The sequence below is a fragment of the Megascapheus bottae genome, chromosome X (genome assembly GCF_031878675.1).
Source record: "Megascapheus bottae isolate mThoBot1 chromosome X, mThoBot2.hap1, whole genome shotgun sequence".
NCBI lineage: Eukaryota > Metazoa > Chordata > Mammalia > Rodentia > Geomyidae > Megascapheus > Megascapheus bottae.
The window spans coordinates 92,754,248-92,774,367 of NC_143547.1; the positions used below are offsets into that span (position 1 = coordinate 92,754,248).

General features: G+C 40.7%; 1 protein-coding gene and 1 pseudogene across 1 annotated transcript; one reads left to right on the forward strand and one right to left on the reverse strand.

The window, feature by feature from the left end:
- The first annotated feature begins 325 nt into the window (after window positions 1-325).
- On the forward strand, window positions 326-11,551 carry LOC150041580 (uncharacterized). The gene is made up of 9 exons (XM_090327174.1): window positions 326-391; window positions 2,112-2,286; window positions 3,374-3,487; window positions 4,119-4,210; window positions 8,011-8,161; window positions 9,779-9,826; window positions 10,203-10,328; window positions 10,668-10,761; window positions 11,503-11,551. Exons 2-9 carry the CDS (start codon window positions 2,118-2,120, stop codon window positions 11,549-11,551), a joined length of 843 nt encoding a protein of 280 aa, XP_090183300.1. The 5' UTR covers window positions 326-391; window positions 2,112-2,117.
- Window positions 11,552-11,859: 308 nt separating this feature from the next.
- LOC150041581 (KATNB1-like protein 1 pseudogene) lies at window positions 11,860-19,599 on the reverse strand (annotated as a pseudogene).
- Window positions 19,600-20,120: the final 521 nt, after the last annotated feature.

Here is a 20,120-nt window from a genome sequence, read left to right on the forward strand (position 1 = left end):
TAACTATCCCAGAGGCTGAAATGACAATGAATTATGGTTCCAAACTATCCCTGGAAAAGAAGTGCATTATCCATTTCCAAAATGGATCGAAAACAGGCCAGTCTGGAATCATGGCTAAAGACTACGAGCAAAAAAAACATCTCAAAAGACCCCCTGTACCTCCAGACTGAAAAAATTGAAATACAATTTGAAATATAGTTGAAATTGTATTTCAGTTTTTTGTTTGAAGCCCTATGCAGTTGATCAATTTTTTTTTAAGATTTGAAAAATTGAATTGTAACCTATCTAACACAGATTCTGTTATTTTCTTGCAGTTTCTCTGGATGTGGTTAACATAGATCTTCGTGTTAAAACCAGCCTGTCCCTCAAGTCTTTAATTCTACTGTTTCATGTATATAGTTTATTATGTATTCATTTTTGTTAGAACTTAGTGAGTCACCCTTGCTAGGCAGGTGATATACCTCCTGAGCCATGCCCCCAGTTTTTCCTTTTTCCTCCATTTCCTTTTTCCATATTTTTCAAATAGAATCTTTATTGCCCAGTATCTTGAACCTCATGTTTTTTTTTTAAAGTTTCTTGCCTTCACTAGGATTATTTTTAGGTATGATTGTGACCAGTTCTTTATTGGATTGGAGTGAGATGTCATGTGAATTTTGCTCAGATTGGTCTCAGTTTTCTGGACTTGAGCATCCTACCAAGTTAGTATGGCATTTGTCAACTGCTGCAATTGTCTTTTATTTTGTTAGTTTTTCTCTTTTTTTGCCAGTCCTGGGCCTTGAGCTCAGGGCCTGAACACTGTCCTTGGGCTTTCTCAAGGCTAGAACTCTACCACTTGAGCCACAGCACCATTTCTGGCTTTTTTCTATGTATGTGGTACTGCGGAATTGAACCCATGTCTTCGTGCATACTAGGCAAGCACTCTACCACTAGGCCAAAATCCCAGTCCCTAGTTTTTCTCATATACACACACTATTTGCTTTTTGTTTGCTGAACTTTTTTTTTATTTGGTCATGGTGTATGAATTCAATACCATAGTGAAGCCTATGTGCTTTTTTTTCTCTAGTGTAGAGCTCTGCCACTTTGAATCATACTTCCATTTCTAGTTTTTTGTTGTAGATAAGAATCTCATGGATTTTCCTGATGGAACTTGCTTTGAACCTATACCCTCAGATCTCAGTCTTCTGAGTAGCTAGGATTACAAGCTTGAGCCAAAGAGCTTTGCTAAACATTTGTTTTAGGTGTTTGACTATATTCCTATTATGTGTTGGCAACAGGTTTGTATTGACTTTGTAAATGGGTTGAAAATGAGTCTCTATTTTAGGAAGTCATTTATAAAAAAGACCATGTTCCCACTGATGGATTTGTAAAATCCCCACCCCTCTTTCTCCCCCCCCTCCTCTTCCTCATGTGTAGGCATGTTTCCCATGATGGATTTTTTTTTAATCCTTACCCTTCCCCCTCCTCTCTTCTCCCTCTTTCCTCTCCTTATGTATGTGTATATGTGTGCACCAGTATCAGGGCTTGACCTCACGGTCTTCAATTCTCACATGGATTTTTTTTTTGCCAGTTCTGGGCTTGGATTCAGGGCCTGAGCATGGTCCTTGGATTTTCTCAAGGCTAGAGCTCTACCAATTGAACCCTTTCTGGATTTTTTTCTGTGTATGTGGTACTAGGGAATTGAACCCGGGTCTTTGTGCATGCTAGGCAAGCAGTCAACCACTAGCCCAAACTTCCGGCACTCACATGGATTTTTTTCTACTCTCATTGTACCACAGAGATCTCAAGCCTCCTGAGATGAAGGATTATAGATGTAAGCCACTAATTCCCAGCTGAAGTTTCAGATTTTTTCTGGCTTACTAGAAAACACACTCTGTAGACTATCACCAGTGTGTTTTTATATAGCAGTTAGGAACTTTCAGAGGAATCCTTTTCCATGCATGCTCCACCACTGTTTTTGTGTTTTTTCTATGGATTGTGTGCAGTCCTCTGAGACAGTCAACTGGAAATAACTTCTCATTCACTGACTCTCCCTGTAAGCTTTCAGTGAAGTTTGCAGTTTTATAGTTGTTGAATTTGGTCATGAGTAGAATATGTTCATTGCTGTTTTCCAGAAAATAATGGCTGACAATGCGGCTGAGAAATCTGAAAGGCCTGATAATGAAGTGAACCCAGTTACAGAAGCCATAAATCCTCGTCCTCCTCCTCCTCCACCACCACCATCACCATCTAAGAAGAAAGACACTCAGGCTGTTACATCCAAAGCAATAACCAAGGGAGAAGGAGAAGGTAATCACACTTAGTGGATGAGCAGCCACCTGCATGTATCCAAGCATAAGGAAATGCCTCTGAAGTGATGAAAGTTTTAAGAATTGCTATAAGTATAAAAAGTTCACTGCAGGGGAGTTGGAGGCAGGTTTTTCACAGGAAGGTGGTATATTCCCTTTCTGCTCATGGTCACTTTCTTCTCAGTTCTGTCTTCTCTTTGGGTTAGGCTTAAAGAACTCCAAAAAGGCCTTGCCACCAATTGGCGGCTGTGAATTTTCATTATACTATTCCTTTAACATGCTTGTATGCTTCTTCACAGCTGCTTCATTCCAGCTGTGAATGTGCTGCTGTTTATTGGGCATTGCTTGTGTGACACATCTTCCATGACAGTGTAAACTTCGTAATTGTAGGGTGGTTCTTATCTGTGTTGATTACTACTGACTCCTGCATCTGTGGTTCTTAGAATAGCAGACTATATATAAGTACCACAGAGGTGTCAAACTTGGATTTAAAATCACCCAAACATTGACAGAAAAGGAAATCATGAGCAGAATTATCTACACCGTGGATTTATGTGATTTCATGATTATCATGCACCTGGACACCTTGTACAATTTGAACTTTCTGTATATGAACTGTCAGTGAGGCAATCATGGATGTCATGGATCAGTGGATGTTTACTTGTTTGTAGTTTTGTCCACTGAGATTCTTGCGTAAATTGATAGTCTACAAGCATTAGGTTTGTTTTACTGTTGTACTGAGGTCAAATTGTCATGCCTGAGATTTCTCTCTAGATAAATGTCCTGGTATGAAATGAGTCAATTTAGTGGGAAGGAAGCATATGGATGGGTTGGAATGAGGAGGACCTCTCCCACTCACACTTCGGCCTCTTGAGTTTCTTTTGCAGGTGCTGCTGTCAGCCAAAACTCCCATGAGGAGCCTATGGAGGAAGGTCAGGATAACCTGAAATCTTGTGAAATGTTCCTTCATAGCTTATGCAAGTCCACAGCATTCTGTGTGTGAACCCATCCCTGCTAGCAGTGGCAATGAGAAGCTTCTAGTGCTAACACAGTTGGGGATGGAAATATGAGCAGTGACTGCTTTACAGGTGACTCTAAAGTTGAAGCTGAGCCTACACCACCTGTGGCAGCAGAAAGCCCTGAAGATAGAAATGCCTATCTACAACGTGAGATTAGGAATAAACTTAAGCAGTTAAAAGAAAGTAAGTTTTGAGAATTGTAATGAAAAAAAGGGGTGAGGGGCCAGGAGTGTAGTGTAGTGGTAGAATGCTCACCTAACATACACAAAGACCTGGATTTAATTCCTCGGTACCATATGCACAGAAAAAGCCAGACGTGGTGCAGTGGCTCAAGTGGTAGAGCGCTAGCCTTGAGCAAAATGTGTCCAAGGACAGTGCTCAGGCCCTGAGTACAAGCTCCAGGATTGGCAAAAAAGGGAGGGGGGTTACTGTTCTTTTATCATTCTGGATATGAGGAAGGGGAACTTTCCCCAGAATTGCATTATTTTACAGTTATTTTATGCCTTCTTATCTGGGACTAAGATATCCTTGTAGACTTACTGTTTCTTTTCATTCTTACTTGATCATGGTTTGTAAGTTTTCTGATTATATGTGATTCAGTATCTCAGTTGAGGGAATTAAAGTGTGTGTGTGTGTGTGTGTGTGTGTGTGTGTGTGTGTGTGTGTGTGTGTGTGTGTGTGTGTTTCTTTCTGTCTGCCTCTCTGCGTCATGTCCTACACCATGACACACAGTTACTTAGATGGTGATTGATCATGGTTGACTTATGGTTCATCTACATTTTTGAGAACCACTGAGAGATTTCTGTTTTTTCAGAACAGGAAAGAGTCGCAGAGTTGTTTGTGCACGTGGAAACTCTGGAATTGAAGATATATTATGTTGGATATATTACCAATGAAGCAATAGAGGTGGGTGGTCTTTTAGCTACCATGTAAGTGGTAATCTCTGTTCCCAACCTCCCACAGTACTCCCTGAGGCAATGTGTTTGTTTAATGACCAGTCACTGTATTCAAAATCAAAATCATGATTTCATTTAGCATCTTAAGAAGACACTGAAAAAAATTGATGTTTATCTCAAAGGTAATGAAATCCCCTAAATACAGGGATATTTTTAGGGGGATGGTCCTGGGGTTTAAACTCAGTTTTTTTGTTTTGTTTTGATTGACTGAATACGGATACTCTATCACTTTAGTCACAGCTCTGCGTCTGGCATTTTTGGTGGTTAATAGGAAATAAAGATTTACATGGACTCCTCCCTGGGCTTGCATGATCCTCAGATCTCAGCCTCCTGAGTAGCTTGGATTAGAGGTGTGAGTCATTGGCACCTGGGCTCAAACATGTAGTCTTGTTATGACCAGATCAGTTAGAGGCAAGAAATAGTTTTTGTTTGGGAGAAGGTAGCAGGATGATGCTGAAGCCTAGAAGCACATATTAGTTAAGAGAATGACATTCCAGAGGTTAAGAAAAAGGAACAAAGCCTTTAAATGCTTGAAATTTCTATTGGTAAAAGATGCTTTGTCTCTGTTGTGTTTGGTCTGAAAGGACATTTTTTGTCATTTTCTTTTCTTAACTGTGGTGGGGATTTTATTGTCCTTGGGGAAATCCTATTGCTTTCATGGATTCTATAGCAGATGACAAAGTCATAGATGATAATTATAAATGTTTCATGACTCATGACTGACACTTTTTTTCTGTAGGTCATAGGACTTGAACTCTGGGTCTGGGTGCTGTCCTTAAGCAGTTCAGCTCAAGGCTACTGCTGTACTCCTGGGCCTGAGCATTGTCCTTTTAGGCTACCACCCTTAATCCTTGAGCCACAGCCCCACTTCCCATTTTCTAGTAGTTAATTGGAGATAAGAGTCTCAAATCCTTTAGTGCCCAGGCTGGCTTTGAACCTCTGTTCTCAGACCTTAGCCTCCTTAGTAGCTAGCTAGGATTACAGGTATTAGCCACTGCACCTGAGTGTGACTCCCCCCCCTTTTTTTACATTTCTTTCCCTTGTATTTCTTGACATAACATTAACCTGTGTATGTCAAATGACCTTGAATTCACTGTGCTGCCCCAGCTAGACTGGAACTCCTGATGATTTATATTAAGCTCTTACATGTTAGGTTTTTGCCACTATATCCAGCTTCCCTGTTCATTTCTTATCCTTGTAGCACGTAAGAGGTCACTGTACCTGGCTTGGCATAATGGGGTATTTCATATTCTACTGAAGTTTCTAGGCCATTCCATGTCTATCTGATTTGGGCCACTGAAAAATTCCGTTAACCCTTAGCCAGGCACTGGTGGCTCACACCTGTCATCCTAGCTACTCAAGGGGCTGAGTCTTACAAGAAGGTTTCAGGTAGTACAATCCTGCAGTTTGTGGGGAACATGTCTTCGTTGTGACCTGGGCTCTATCTTAGCCCTAGGAGTAGACATTCATTTGCTTGGCCTCATTTTTGAGACACTTGAGAGCACTTCCTACATTTCTGCAGTGATTCTGGAGCCTATATTTGAATTGGTCACTCCTAGCAGCTTATCTAACAAGGCAGTGCTAGATACTCAGTCATCACTGTCACCATTCAAGAACTTACATTTTTATGTTTTTTTTTCTGCCATTCCTGTGACTCGAACTCAGGGCTTAAGCACTGTTCCTGGGCTTTCCTCAAGGCTAGAGCTCTACCACTTCAGCCACAGCACCACTTCTAGCTTTTTCTATGTATCTGGTACCAAGGAATTGAACCCAGGTCTTCATGCATGCCAGGCAAGCACTCAAACACTAGGCGACACTCCTAGCCCCATCTATCTGTTCTCTCTCTCTCCCTCCTTCCCTCCCTCCCTCCCTCTCTCTCTCTCTCTTTCTCTTTCTTTTGCCAGTCCTGGCTCTTGAACTCAGGGCCTGAACACTGTCTTTGGGCTTTCTTAAGGCTAGCGCTCTACCACTTCAGCCATAGCACTGTGTCCAGCTTTTTCTATATATGTGGTACTGAGGAATGGAACCCAGATTTTCGTGCATGCTTGGCAAGCACTCTACCACTAGGCCAAACTCCCGGCCCCCCATTTTTATGTTTAAGTGTAGAAACTTTTGCATGCTTTTCAGATTTGGATAGCGTATTTTTCCCTTGGCCTGCATGTTGCAACCCAGGTTTAGCATCTGCTTCTCACCCTTATTGTCTTTTCACTTGAATCATTTTTTGTTTGCCAGTCCTTGACTTGAGCTCAGGGCCTGAGCACTGCCCTTGGACTTTCTCAAGGCTAGAGCTCTACCACTTGAGCCTCAGCACCACTTCTGGCTTTTTTCTATGTATGTGGTACCGAGGAATTGAACCCGGGTCTTCGTGCATGCTAGGCAAGCACTTTAACCACTAGGTCAGACTCCCGGCCCTCACTTGAGTCATTTTAAAAGAAAGGTTTCAGTATTGTGGTGGAGCTAGCTTGGGAACAAGATCCTCATACCTACCTGTTTTTCTCAGATAAGTGATACCAGTGTTATGATCATTGGTTGAGATGAAGTCCGGTTCAATTTTTGCCTCAGCAGGCTCAACTGTGATTCTTCTGAGCTTGTCTTCCCCACTAACTGGGATCACAGATTAAGATACTGTGTAAGGCCTGTTTTTCCAGATAAGATGTACAGTTTTTGTCATTTTGTTAAATAAAAATTTAGCTAGTGGCATAATCCTATAATTCTGCCTCCTAAGAAAGCATTAATCAGAATGATGGAATTTGTCAATCAGCCAGAGGGAACAGCGCATCTTGATATCCTAGTTAGAGGAGAGCCATAGATTGTTAGGTATCTGTAAGTGGCCAGGCCTGAACATATAAAAAGAAAAACCCTATCTGAAAAATGAATTAAAAAGGAGTAGAGTCATGGGTCAATTGGTAGAGTGTTGCCTAGAAAATGTGAGATCCTGAGTACAAATACCATTATAATGTACTCTGGGTTCCAATTCAGCGCATATAAAAATAATTTGAATAGTTTCTGCAACTCCCTGTTTTGTTTCACGCTATCTTTTACTAAAGAATTTGTGTAAGACCTGAACATTGCTGAGGCTTCCTCCTAGAAAGAAGGTTTCACTTTTCTGCTTTGTATTTCAGATGTGCGTGTATTTGATTTTGACAAGAATAAAACCATCTATTCTGTTTCCTATAAATTTTTCTATTAATAATGCAATTTATCAGCAATGTTCCATTGTGACTTGGAAGGCTTCATTGATACTTTTGGTTAATTATTTTTATTTTGTCTGTGGGGCTTGAACTTTGTACCTCGGCACTAGGCATTTTCCTTCTTCACAACCCTAATAATACCTTTTTACTCTCATGTCTTTTGGCCTCCCCAAAATTCTGCATATTTGAGAAAATATTCAGTATTTGCTTATTCAGTATTAGCTTATTTTACTAAGATTGATAATCTCTAGTGCCATTCATTTTCCTGCCAGTGACATAACTTCTTTAAAGTTAAATACAAATCTTTGGTGTATATTTGACACATTTCTAGACAAGCTATCTATATTCTCTTAGCACTTAGGAACTTTTGGAGGGATCACCTTAAGAAAGGTTCTGACATTTTTGTATGTTCATATAATTAAGTGACTATTCAGTGATACATCCACATGGAGGAAACGTCTCATTCATTATCTTGCCATGGACACTTTTATTCCTGTTTCCAGTTGTATGATAGTTGGATTTTTGTTGTGAAAGGAATATATCACTTGCAATTTTCCAGGAAATGAGGGAAAAGGAAGCAAGTAAGAATTCTGAAGGACCTGAAAGTGAAGTGGACCCAGGTAAGCCTACTGAGGATTTGACACCCAAGAGTAAACAAGAAATGGAAGGAGAACCCCAACTTGAGACCTTAACAGAGGGAAAGGCAGAAGGTAATCATATCTTTGGTGGGTGTACCTGCATTTCTGTGCAAGAGGAAAGAAACCTCTTTTTGTTGTTGTGTTTTTGTTTTTCTTTGTTTTTATCAGTCATGGTACTTGAACTTTGGGACTGGGCTCTGTCCCTGAACTTTTCAGCTCAAGGCTATTGATCTACCACTTGAGCCACAGTACCACTTCCTGGACCACAATTTCTATTTTAGACAAGACCCACAATCTAAGTTGATATTGTCATTCATTTTTCTGGAGACTTTTTCCCACCTGGTCACTCTCTCCACTGTGGTAACTTTGTAGGACTTTGATTTTCCTTGTTTTTGTCTTTATTGGGAAATACCATCTTTGTCTTTTCCCACCTTTCCCTTTTATTTCCTATAATTTGATTGTAATCATTTCCTAAGCACATATTTCTATTTTCTAACCCCTCTGGCACGACATAGCACCAGTTAGGTCCAAAAGTTCTTTTCTGATCAGTCTGCTTTTAGTTTTCACCTCTGCAGATCTGTACTCTCAGCCTGCCAACAGAATAATGAAACAAGCAAATTTTTACACTATACCACTCCAGGAGATGCTGAAAACAATCCTTCATACCCTAAGCACTCTTAGACCACAGTATGATCCATAGGCTGTGAACCTTCTGACCACTGTTCTTGCTTCACCATTTTCTTTGCCTCCAAGCTTTACTCTGTGATCTCTGGTTCTTTGTATTGTGGCTACTATTCTGACCTTTATCATATCCTGTCACTGCCTTCTGCATGTGTAAAGCTAGCACTATTGCCTTCTTATATAAGGACACCTCCATGGAGGCACTGTTACCACCAAGAATCCACGGATATTTCCTGTATTGGTTCCTTTCACATCCTCCTCCAGTATTAACCAATATGAGCCCATCTGTGAATGTGTTTCTTCCCACTTTTTACTTCCTATGCGACCTCACTGCCACCATGACAGATGGATCCTGTCTATGTTTCTCACTGCTGATCTCCAGCCTCTAATATGGTACTTGAAACTGCAGACATGTGTAAATGACATAGAGGTATCAGATTGGAGTAAAAGCACGCAAGTTTGACAGATGAGCAGAATCATCCCTATAAGATTTTGGTTTGAGGGAATACAGTTATCAGATATAACAGATACAGGAGATTCAAGCTTTTCTATAGCAAATTGTGTCAAGGTGACAATTGTAGATGCCAAGGATCTGTGAATGGTTGATTCTTTTTTAAAAAAATTGTTTTATTGTCAGGGTGATATGTAAAGGTTTTACAGTTACATTTATAAGGTAGTGAGTGCATTACTTCTTGAACATTATTAACCCTTCCCATGTTTTTCTCCAAATTTCCCTCCCTTAATACCCTTCCAAGTTGTAAAGTTCATTTCCAACATATTGTATTGTTGGTATTACTGTTATTCTAAATTGTCTTATCTACCTAGGTTTCTGCATGCATTCATGGAGCCAGAGAGTCAGAATTTATATTAATTTGTATGCCGAGGGAAACTCTCAAGCATGAGCTTTTTCTCTCGCAAACCTTCATGTTCTGAAATAAATTTGTTTATCCTATGTGGTGCCATGAAACCCTCCCAACTCACAGATCATCCTCCCCATTTGGTTTGCAGGTGCTACTGGCAGCCAAGACACCACCCATAAACAGCCCATGGAGAAAGGTGAGGGCCCTCATGAAGGCTCCTTGTAGAAAAGTGTTCCATCAAAGCCTATGCAGGGGCTTGGAATGTGGCTTGGTGTTAGAGTGCCTGCCTAGCATGTGTGAAGCCTTGGGGTTGATTCCTTGGTACGATATACACAGAAAAAGCCGCAAGTGATGCTGTGGCTCAAGTGGTATAGTGCTTGCCTTGAGAAAGCCCGAGGACAGTGCCAGGCCCTGAGCTCAAGCCCCCCAGAACTGGCAAGGAGGCAATGCTCCCCCAAAACCACTAGATTCTATATGTGTAAACATACCCCTGGTAGCAGCAGAAACAGTTTGCTTCTCAAAGGTAGTGATAACAGTTTGAGGAAGGGATCTGAGCAGCAACTTTTCCACAGGTGACCAGAAAGTTGAAGCAATGGCTAAACCAGCTGTGGTGCCTGATCCCCTGCCAGCACGACCTGAGGCCTCCATTGCTGATATAAAACATTTGCTCACAAAGGAAATTGAGGTGTTGGGACAAAGTAAGTACTGGTAAAATAGCTCATGATAAGCCAGAGGAGATGGTCATGGGGTCATATAAGATCAGGTCAACTGCTTCAGAAGAGGGAGTCTTTTATCAATTTGCATTTTTACATAACTGATGTTGGTTCCTCTGTGCTGTGAACAGTGTATTCTAGACCTTCCTCCTTTCCATTCTGATCATACTGATCTGTATTAGATTACTATGGGGTAGAATCTGAACTAAGGTATTTAAGACATAAACACATTCTTTGATGGTTCATAGTTATTGAGATGAGCTTTCATCAAGTTTGACTTTAGTTTGGAAAAACACTAAGGGTTATTTGTTATTTTGTTTTCAGAATATGAAAGGGTGCTTCAGTTACTTGAGGTTGACCAAGGACCTCCAGACATGATGAAAGAACTTCTTGAATATGCCATTGATGAAGCAAAAAGGTGAGTGGCAATAGGAACTACCCATTCCATTTAGTAACTTGGCCCTTTGGGACCAAAAGTGGGTGTACAAGAATCATTGTTCTGAGCTTCCAAATCCCTGGCTCTTAATCATGATCAAGGCTGACCTAAATGATGTTTAAAACATATTGGCATTTTCTGAGTCCAACTCAGATTTATTTCCAGGCCCACTCAGTCTTCTGTTCTCCCAAAATGCTGACTTGAACCAGACATTCTCAGTTGGAAGTTTTTGTTCTTTGGTCATTTACTATGCGAAAACATTCTTTACATTCAACATAGGTTGTACTCTTTCCTGTCTTTGTTCTACAGTGCTTCCCAAGTTATTGATTGGATGTCTTTTATTTGCTTATCTTTCTCTTTATTTTCAGATTCAGATGCCGAGACCTAATTTCCTACCTTGAGATGATAGCAAAAAGAAGGAGCACCCGTGCTCATAAATAAAATGAAACCCTATACATAGAATCTTGTTATGACATTGATGAGTAAGATGCCAGAAGTAGTTTGCTGTGTTAGAAAAGGTAGCAAATTAATACTGAAGTCTGTTATCAGGTGTTAGTTCAGAGAATTGCAACTCAGAAACTTTAGAAAAAGAAGGGGAACCTTTGACTGTTGTGAATTTCTATTAGTAAAAGTTATTTTTGCCCTTGTGTGTTTGATTTGCAAATACAGCTTGTGGTGTGTTCTTTCATTTTCTCGTCTGTGTTGGGGGTATTATGTTCTCAGAGAAATGAAATTAGCCTCCTTGTCTGTGCAGCAGATATCCAAGTCATGAGTGAAAATTACAACTTTTTTTTAGGATTTCCCAGTTGGTTTTGATTCTTTTTTGGGGGGGAGGAAGGGTTGTGGGGCTTGGACTCCCTGGGCACTGTCCCTGAACTCTTCAGCTCAAGGCTATCACCCTAACCCAGTGCCTGGGTGTAGTCCCTGAGCTCTTCAGCTCAAGGCTACCACCCTACCCCTTTGAGCCTCAGCGCCACTTATAGTTTTCTAGTGCTTAGAGATAAGATTCTCACAGAACTGAACCAGCTGCTCCTTAGTGGATTCAGTCTCTCAGTGCAACTTCAATAAGCATCTATACCATTAAGCCATATTAGCAATGTATCCTAGAACCAAAGTAAAATGGATTTCCTGTTCCCATTTGATAGCTTTAAAATGTTGATATTTCCATCATTTACAACTCCTGTTTTAGATGATAGTTCTGACCATGCCTTTTTTTTCTGCATGAAGCCACTGTAGACCATTATATACTCAAATTTAAGTAATGACTACTAGAGGCAACAAGTCTATACAGCAACCATTGACTTGAGACATATTGCTCTTCCTGCAAACTATTCATGAGTAAAAGAAGGTAATCTATCACACCTCCAAGATCTTCTATCCTACCAAAATGCCACAGATTCACATACTAGTTTTTCTCCACAATATTATATCTACATTCATTCTTAAATCCCTGTTGAACAAGGCTGGAGCCATTGTTTTGTGTCATTGGAAACCTAGGGGGCGGGGAATGCTGTTTTGATGATGGGCTTTCTGTAGATGAAGAATTAGCATTACTGGAGATAATCACATAGGTTTTACTTTTGTGTAACTTTACAGGCAGATCCTCAATATTGTTGCCAAAAAGTCCATTTTTAAATTGTCCATTTCAGAAGCCATAATCACTTAAATACCACTGCCTCATGGTATCAAGCATATCAGCCCAGCCTGGCAATTAAAAATGTTTGACAGCCTAGAGCAGTGGTCAGCTTCCTGGGCTGGCCCCTCTCCATTAGCTACCATCCAAATGTGACACTGCACATGTGCTCAGTGGGCTAGGTCCTCCCCTTATCTCAGCTTACTCCCAACATAGGCCTACAATTGCACATTTTTGGTTAATAAAACAGACATGTTAAAATTACTACCAGCTCCAATTCACCCGTTTGTCTTAGTGGGAGCAAAAAGGATTTGGTTTATAAATCGGAGTGCCATCAGAGGGCTCAGGAAAACACCCTAGGCTTGACTGTGGTCATTGTCACAATAGAAAGTGCCTGGATGGATCATCAGCCTTTGTAAGAAAGGAGAGCCAGGTTCTTTGGTTTCTCTGTGCTTGTGCACAATTGTGTTGGTCACCAATTTCATGCACATTAGGCGGTGGGTGCACATATTCCTCATCTACATCCACTGGGACCAGTCAGGTGTTACTAGACAGTGTCTAAGTTCCATAATTCCTCTTTCTCAAAATAATTTATCAACTAGCTCTTGGCTGGATATTCATGGCTCATGCCTGTAATCTTGGATACTCAGGAAACAGAGAGTTCCAAAGATCATAGGCAGGAAAGTCTGAGACTCTCATCTCCAATTAATGCAAAAAGTCAAGTGGAGCCATGGCTCAAGTAGTAGAGTACCAGCCTTCAGTGAAAAAGCTGAGGGGCATTGTACAGGCCCTGTGTTCTAGCCCCGGGACTGACAAAATAAAAAAGGAGGCCTTGGAAGAGACATCACCCTCCATTTCTGCCCCAGTCCCTTAGAGTGTGCATGTGCAGCCTTGTTCCCACCATAGAGGTGAGTCCTACAAAGTCATATTGGAAGCAAAATGCTACTATGCATTTTCAAGGTGCTCCTGGACTCGTAAATCCTGGTCCCTTTTTCCTCCTTGGAACTGTGGAGTGGGCAGAACTTGCTCCCTGGGAGATTTATCCAGCCATAAGATGTCTCTGTCTCATTATTGCCTCAGGGTGGGAATGTGACTCTTCGGGGGCTCTGTAATGGCTCTGTTTTGGCAACACAGAGATGCTCACTCCATCCGGGGTAAGAAAGCTTTTAGATAAGCCCTGTCTGTGGTTTTCTGGTAAGTATTTTTCTTTTCTTTGGTGGTACACTGTGGTCAGGCGTTGTGCCTGGTTCATTGAGAGTTAAGGTGAAACATCCTTCTTGCTCTGACAGCGCCTTCTGTGGGTGCTCAGTGTATCATTTGTGACCCAAATATGCCAGTGTCCCATTTGAAGCCAGTCACTGAGACTCTTCCTGCTTGCTTTTCTCAGATCTTCCATTTGCCATCTAGTCTTACTTGGCAGTGATAGCTGCCCCTCAAATGTCATATTTTGTCAAGAAAGGGTACCTTGAACTCTGGTGTTTCTACCTAAGTGATGGTGAATCCTTGGCCATACCTCTTTGGTGGTTCTGGGGTTAAGAGGGCAGTTGCATAGAGGAGGAACCCTACTAGTCTTTTACCAGAGCCATGTCAACCACAGGCAGAACATCCAAGATATGTATCTTAACAGATGACTTAATATGAGCATGATCCTTGTGCTTGGGTGGCAAATATCTTGGTTGGGATCTGAAACTTGGGCTTAACGTTTAGGAGGCAACTTTGGATTTCTAAGCCTCAATAGTCAAGCAGGTTTGCTTGGGTACTCTATCCAGTATTTTTCAATGACACTAAACCATTATATGTGAATCTGGATATAATGACATGGGATATGTGCGCCCTGACTCTGAGTCAGATGTTGCTTAGTCAGCTTTCACTCTTGCTTGTGCTTCAATTTGAAATTCCCAGAATTTCAGATTCATGAAACTGTGGATATTTTACATATTGTTTCTCTGATAGGAGGTTTAGCAGAGCTCAATGCTTGGAACTTTACTAAGCAGGTGCTGCTGAGCTTGAGCCACTCCCAGAACAATTTCACTTATTTTTGTTCTTTATTGATTTTTCAGAAGTGATCTTACATCATGACTTGTGACATCTGGAACCTATTACTCTCCACCTATACCTCTCAAGTAATTATTAGTTTTACTAATGTTATTGATAGAGAAGCATTGGCCTAAATTTTTTTCTCCAGCTGACTCCAATCATTATTCTCCTGTTACATGCCAAATCAGTTTAGGACCCAGGCTTGAACCAATATGGAAGCTTCTTTTTTGGTTTGTTTGCAACAATTTTGTTGGCATTTTTGTAAAAATTGGGTAGTGTAGATAGTACAGGACTAATCTCATCTACTCAGAAGGCAGGGATCTGAGGGAATTGACTTCTAGACCAGGTAGGGCAAAATATTAAGTAGAATCCATGTAAATAAATAAATAGGATGTACTAGAGTACATCTAACACCTTAGACTCATGGCAGTGGATATGTGAAAAATAATTGAAGCTTAAAAATGGATTAATGATCTGGTTCAAATGATATAGCACTCACCTACCAACTACCAAGCCAAACAAAATGGTTAGTAGTTGCATATGTATTCTGGATTCCAATTATATATTTGCACTATTAAAAAAAGTTGAAGCTGGGTGCCAGTGGCTCATGTCTGTCATCATAGTTACTCACGAGGCTGAGATCTGAGGAATGCAGATGGAAGCCATCCTAGGCAGAAAAGTCTCCGTGAAACTCACATCCCAAAATAATTGAAAAATTGGAGGTGGCACTGTGGATCAAGAGGTAGATCACTAACCTTGAGCACAAAGGGGCTCAGGACCATGCTCAGGCCCTGAGTTCAAGCCCCACAAACGACAAAAACAAAATCTTCTGTAATTTCCTGTTTTGCTTTCATATTATCTTAAGAGATACAAAAATTCTCATTTTTAACTAAGAGATGACACTTAGTGATTGGGGCGTTAATTCTCTTAAAACTTTTGCCTACTCGATTTCATGAAGAGAATATCTCAAGTATTTTAGTTTTCCAAAAAGAGTCAAGGTGTAATTTTTCCCAGTGTGTTGCCAGTGGAAAAGAAAAGGACCATCCTTTCCATGGTAGTTTGCTGGTCTAGAAATTACTAATCTACTTTGTCCTTATACTCAATCTAACATCTGGTAGTATATGTTCTAAATATGTTATTTTTACTTCCAGATTGTTAGATTTCCTAAGCATTATTTGCCAGTCCTGGGGCTTGAACTCAGGGCCTGAGCACTGTCCTCCGACTTTCTCAAGGCTAGTGCGGTACCGCTTGAGCCACAGTACCACTTCTGGCTTTTTTCTACTTATGTGGTACCGATGAATTGAGCCCAAATCTTCATGAATGCTAGGCAAGCACTCTCCCACTAGGCCAAACTCCCGGCCCAGTTTTGTTTTGTTTTTTTTTTTTTTTGTGGATCTTGGAGCTTGAACTCTGGGCCTGGGTACTGTCCCTGATCTCTTCAGCTCAAGGCCACCGCCCTACCCTTGATCCTCAGCCCCATTTCTGGTTTTCTAGTGGTTAATTTGAGATAAGGGTCTCACATTCTTTAGTGCATAGGCTGGCTTTGAACAGTGATCCTCAGTTACTCAGTTACTCAGCCTCTTGAGTAACTAGGATTATACGCGTGAACCACTACACCTGGCTTGTTATTTTTTAAATTGTATTTTATTGTTGAGGTTAAATGTAGAGGAGTTACAGTTACATTCATCAGGTAGTGGGTTCATTATTTCTCATGTTTTTCTCCCACTTTCCTTCCCCTCACCCCCCCTTTCCCCTTCCTTTCCCTATTTCAATTAAACAGATTAATGCATATATAATATACCAGGTAACAAAGTCAGATACCGAAACAACATGTGATTAAGTTGTAAGGAGGGTAAAAAAAGACAAAAGAAATAACTTCATCTAGTACATTAAGTACAACAATCACAAAGATAAGCTTCTTGTTTCCATATCCTGGAGTTCATTTCTCTTCACCTCATCCTATATGGCTATATGTATATAGCTTTTGAGTTATTATAATCTTCTGCTAGGAGAATCCTAGACATATCCTAATTATTACAAGTGAGGGGAAACCATGGATCCTCTGTTTTTTTTTTTGGGGGGGGGGACTGGCTCACTTCATTTAACATGATTTTCCAAGCCTTTCCATTTCCTTACAAATGGGGCAATGTCATTCTTTCTGATGGCGGCATAGAATTCCATTGTGTACAAATACCACATCTTCATGATCCATTCATCTACTGAGGGGCATCTGGGTTGGTTCCATATCTTTGCTATGGTAAATAGTGCTGCAATGAACATCATTATGCTAATGGCTTTAGTATGTCCTTGTTTTTGGATGATTGGGTAAATGCCAAGTAGTGGAATTACTGGGTCATAGGGGAGCTCTATGTTTAGTCTTTTGAGGAATCACCATAGTGCTTTCCAGAGTGGTTGAACAAGTTTATACTTTCACCAACAATGTAGTAGCATTCCCTTCTGGCCACATCCCCGCCAGCATCTGTTGTTACTAGATTTCTTGACAGTAGCCATTCTAACTGAATTTGCATTTTGTTTATGGCCAGAGATGTACAGCATTTCTTCATATGTCTATTGTACATTCTTGTTTTCCCTTCAGAGAAGTCTATCTTTAAGTCTTTAGCTGGGCACGGTGGCTCACGCTTGTAATCCTAGCTACTCAGGAGCCTGAGATCTGAGGATCGAAGTTCAAAGCCAGCCTGGGCACAAAAGAAGAAGACACTTATCTCCAATTAATCTCTAGAAAATGAGAAGTGGGTCTGTGGATCCAGGGGTAGGGTGGTAGTCTTGAGCTGAAGGGGTCAGGTGCTGGAGCCAGACAGAAGCGTAACAGGATTCATGATTTAGGGGGTGAGGACTAGAAGAGAAAAAGACAAGAAACAGCTGGGGTCGGGAGTTCTGCAGCTCAAGACTGCAGCCCCATTGATTTTAGTTCCAGACTTTCTTAGAAACAAGAGACATCCAAGGGTTACTTTCGTGCAAAATAACAAGCAATTTCAGACATAATAGTCCAGCAAGAAGTGATGAAGCCAGAAAGTTTACAATACTGTTGACGCAGCTCAAGGTTCGTAAGCTTCATGGTATAAGATGTTTTTCATAACAGCTCATCTCCTTGTGTGCTTACTTCTAATCAGTAGTGCAGGTGCAAGGTCTGTCTGACTCCACTCTCGGCTCCCAACACTCAGGAACAACGCTCAGGCCCAGAGTTCAAGCTCCATGACCCACAAAAAAAAGTCTTTAGCCCACCTGGAAAATGTTATGTTTTCACCTTTTCCATAGAGATTTAAGAAACTTGTCTGAGAACTGGAGGGTGCAAATGTTCATTCACACTTTATCCAAAAAACCAACACAAGTCTGTGCTAGAAATGTGGCTTAGCTACTAAAATTTACCCAAGCAAGCAAGCCAAACAAGTGGAATACCTTGAATTCAAACTCTAATCCCAGGAAACAAAAACAATATGCTTTTTCCTTTTTCATTCAGTTGTCTATTAGCCAAGATCCTGAGCATTTTAAGGACTAAAGAGGTGTGGAGCTATAACTTATCTTTGAAAAGCATGGTTTTAATTTCTCTGCATGTGATTAATCTAGATTGATAGAAAACTAGTATTTCCGTCTGCCTTGAACTTTTCTATGACATGATGCAAATTGTTCATCTATTTATGTCTTCATTTACTGTTGTTCTATGGTTTGGGCTAAGGGGCTCACCCTTGTTAGGAATCTAGCAGTTTAGCCATGCCCCTAGTCTTTTGGCTTATTATTTATTATTTATTTTCTTATTTTTAATTTTATAGAAAGCTTTTGTTTTTTTGGTTCAAGCCTAGAGCTTGAACTCTGGGCTTGGGTACTGACCCTAAGCTTTTGTGCTCAAGACTAGCTCTATACTACTTGAGCCACAGCTTTCCTTCTGGCTTCTTGGTAGTTAATTGAAGAAAAGACTTTCATGAATGTTCTTGCCCAGGCTGGCTTGGAATCCTGTTCCTCAGACTTCAGCCTCCTGAGTAGCTAGGATTACAGGCATAGGCCACTGGTGCCCAGCTGTGGAATTTTAAAATTATCTTTTAGTAGTTATACAAAAGGGTTTCAATGCAATATGTCAGTTTATGGATACAGAGCATTGTGCTCAGTGCTACCTCTTTCATCTTTATTTCTTAAATTTTTTTCTCATTTAAAAATTTAATCATGTCAACAGCAGCTTAAACAATTCAAAATATCTACTCAGTGCAGTTTCACAATGTTCTCTGAACTTTCTCTAAAAATCTCCTCTTGTCCCAGTATTCAGTGTTATTTTTTAAGTCAGAGTTTTGATTTTGTTTCCCAAGGAACACTGAACTTCACTTCTCTTATTCAGGCTTCTCCTTTAGTTAGGATGACAGTAATGCACTCCTATGCCCAGCATTTTTTTGGGTTAATGTTTCAGAGGGCTAAGTGGCCACAACCCTCAGTACTCCTAAACTCATACTATAGATCAGTTGGTTTGCTTCTGCTTTTTTTTTTTTTTACATTTGCTAATCTTTTTTTTGCCGGTCTTGGGGCTTGAACTCAGGGCCTGAGCTCTGTCTTTTTGGGCTTTCTCAAGGTTAGAACTGTATCAGTTGAGCCACAGCACCATTTCTGTTTTTTTTTTCCTATGTATGTGTTACCGAGGAATCGAACCCGGGTCTTCACGCATGCTAGGCACGCACTCTACCACTAGACCAAACTCCCAGCCCTTACATTTGATACTGTTTTATTTAGAATGTTTGTCTCTATTTTCAGGAGGAAATATGATTGACTAATGTCTGTTCTATTGTTACCCTTTTTAAATGTTGGCTCTAGGTGTTTATTAATGGCACAAAATGTAGGGACTGCCAGTTCTGATTCCAGGGCAATGGATTAAAAATTGCTTATGTAGTAAATAATCCTTTATTTCACCTAGGGAGTGTGGGGACTCCTAGTTAGTGGCGTAGGAGCCCAGACTGCTTGCTACCTGTGCTGGAGAGCACATACACTCCTGAGCACATTCAGTGATGCAAGCAGTCTGGAGCCAGAGGGCGCCTGGACCCTCCCACCTGGAGCAGGAGCTCCCAGATACTCCTGGCAAGTGGGGCGTGTCTCAGTCCCATTCGGAAAAGACCCAATAACTGCCATCGCTCGATCTGTATTTTAGCAAGCATGTTTCTTAAAATAAAGTTAGATTTGCACAGAGAGTCTGTGTTCCCGGGATTATTCGTGGCTCCGTCGCCATTTTACCCCCCTGCTAGACCTCCGAGAAGGATCCCAACAACGGAGCATGAGAAATGAGTCTAACAGAGATTAAAAACCAATATTTTCCCCTCGTCTCCATTTTTATAGGTTTAGATTGGCCCATGGCTTTCTTAATGGAGTTAAGGGAAAATAAACAAAAGGGCACATTCCAAAAGGTAGATTGCAAGAAATCAGGAAGAACTGAGAGGAAGTTTCAGTAGCACATCCAGGATACCAGGAATCACTGAGATAATTACACACAAGGATTCCTTCTATATTTTGACAGGGCTGCTGTAGAAGTCATAATCCTGTGTCTTTACTTAGACATGTGTAGTACCTATTAAAACAAAATTCCCAGGGTTGGAATTGGGGCCAATTTTTTTATTTTTACTGAGGCTTTAATTGCAGTTAAATTATGGGTACATGCCATACTTTTATATTTCAAACTAGG

What these genes read in the sequence shown, in the direction of transcription:
- LOC150041580 (XM_090327174.1), top strand. Translation starts at nt 2,118, where the DNA reads ATGGCTGACAATGCGGCTGAGAAATCTGAAAGGCCTGATAATGAAGTG. An exon ending in AACCAAGGGAGAAGGAGAAG is followed by an intron (nt 2,287 to 3,373) that starts GTAATCACACTT and finishes ACTGCTTTACAG; the next exon opens with GTGACTCTAAAGTTGAAGCT. An exon ending in TAAACAGCCCATGGAGAAAG is followed by an intron (nt 9,827 to 10,202) that starts GTGAGGGCCCTC and finishes ACTTTTCCACAG; the next exon opens with GTGACCAGAAAGTTGAAGCA.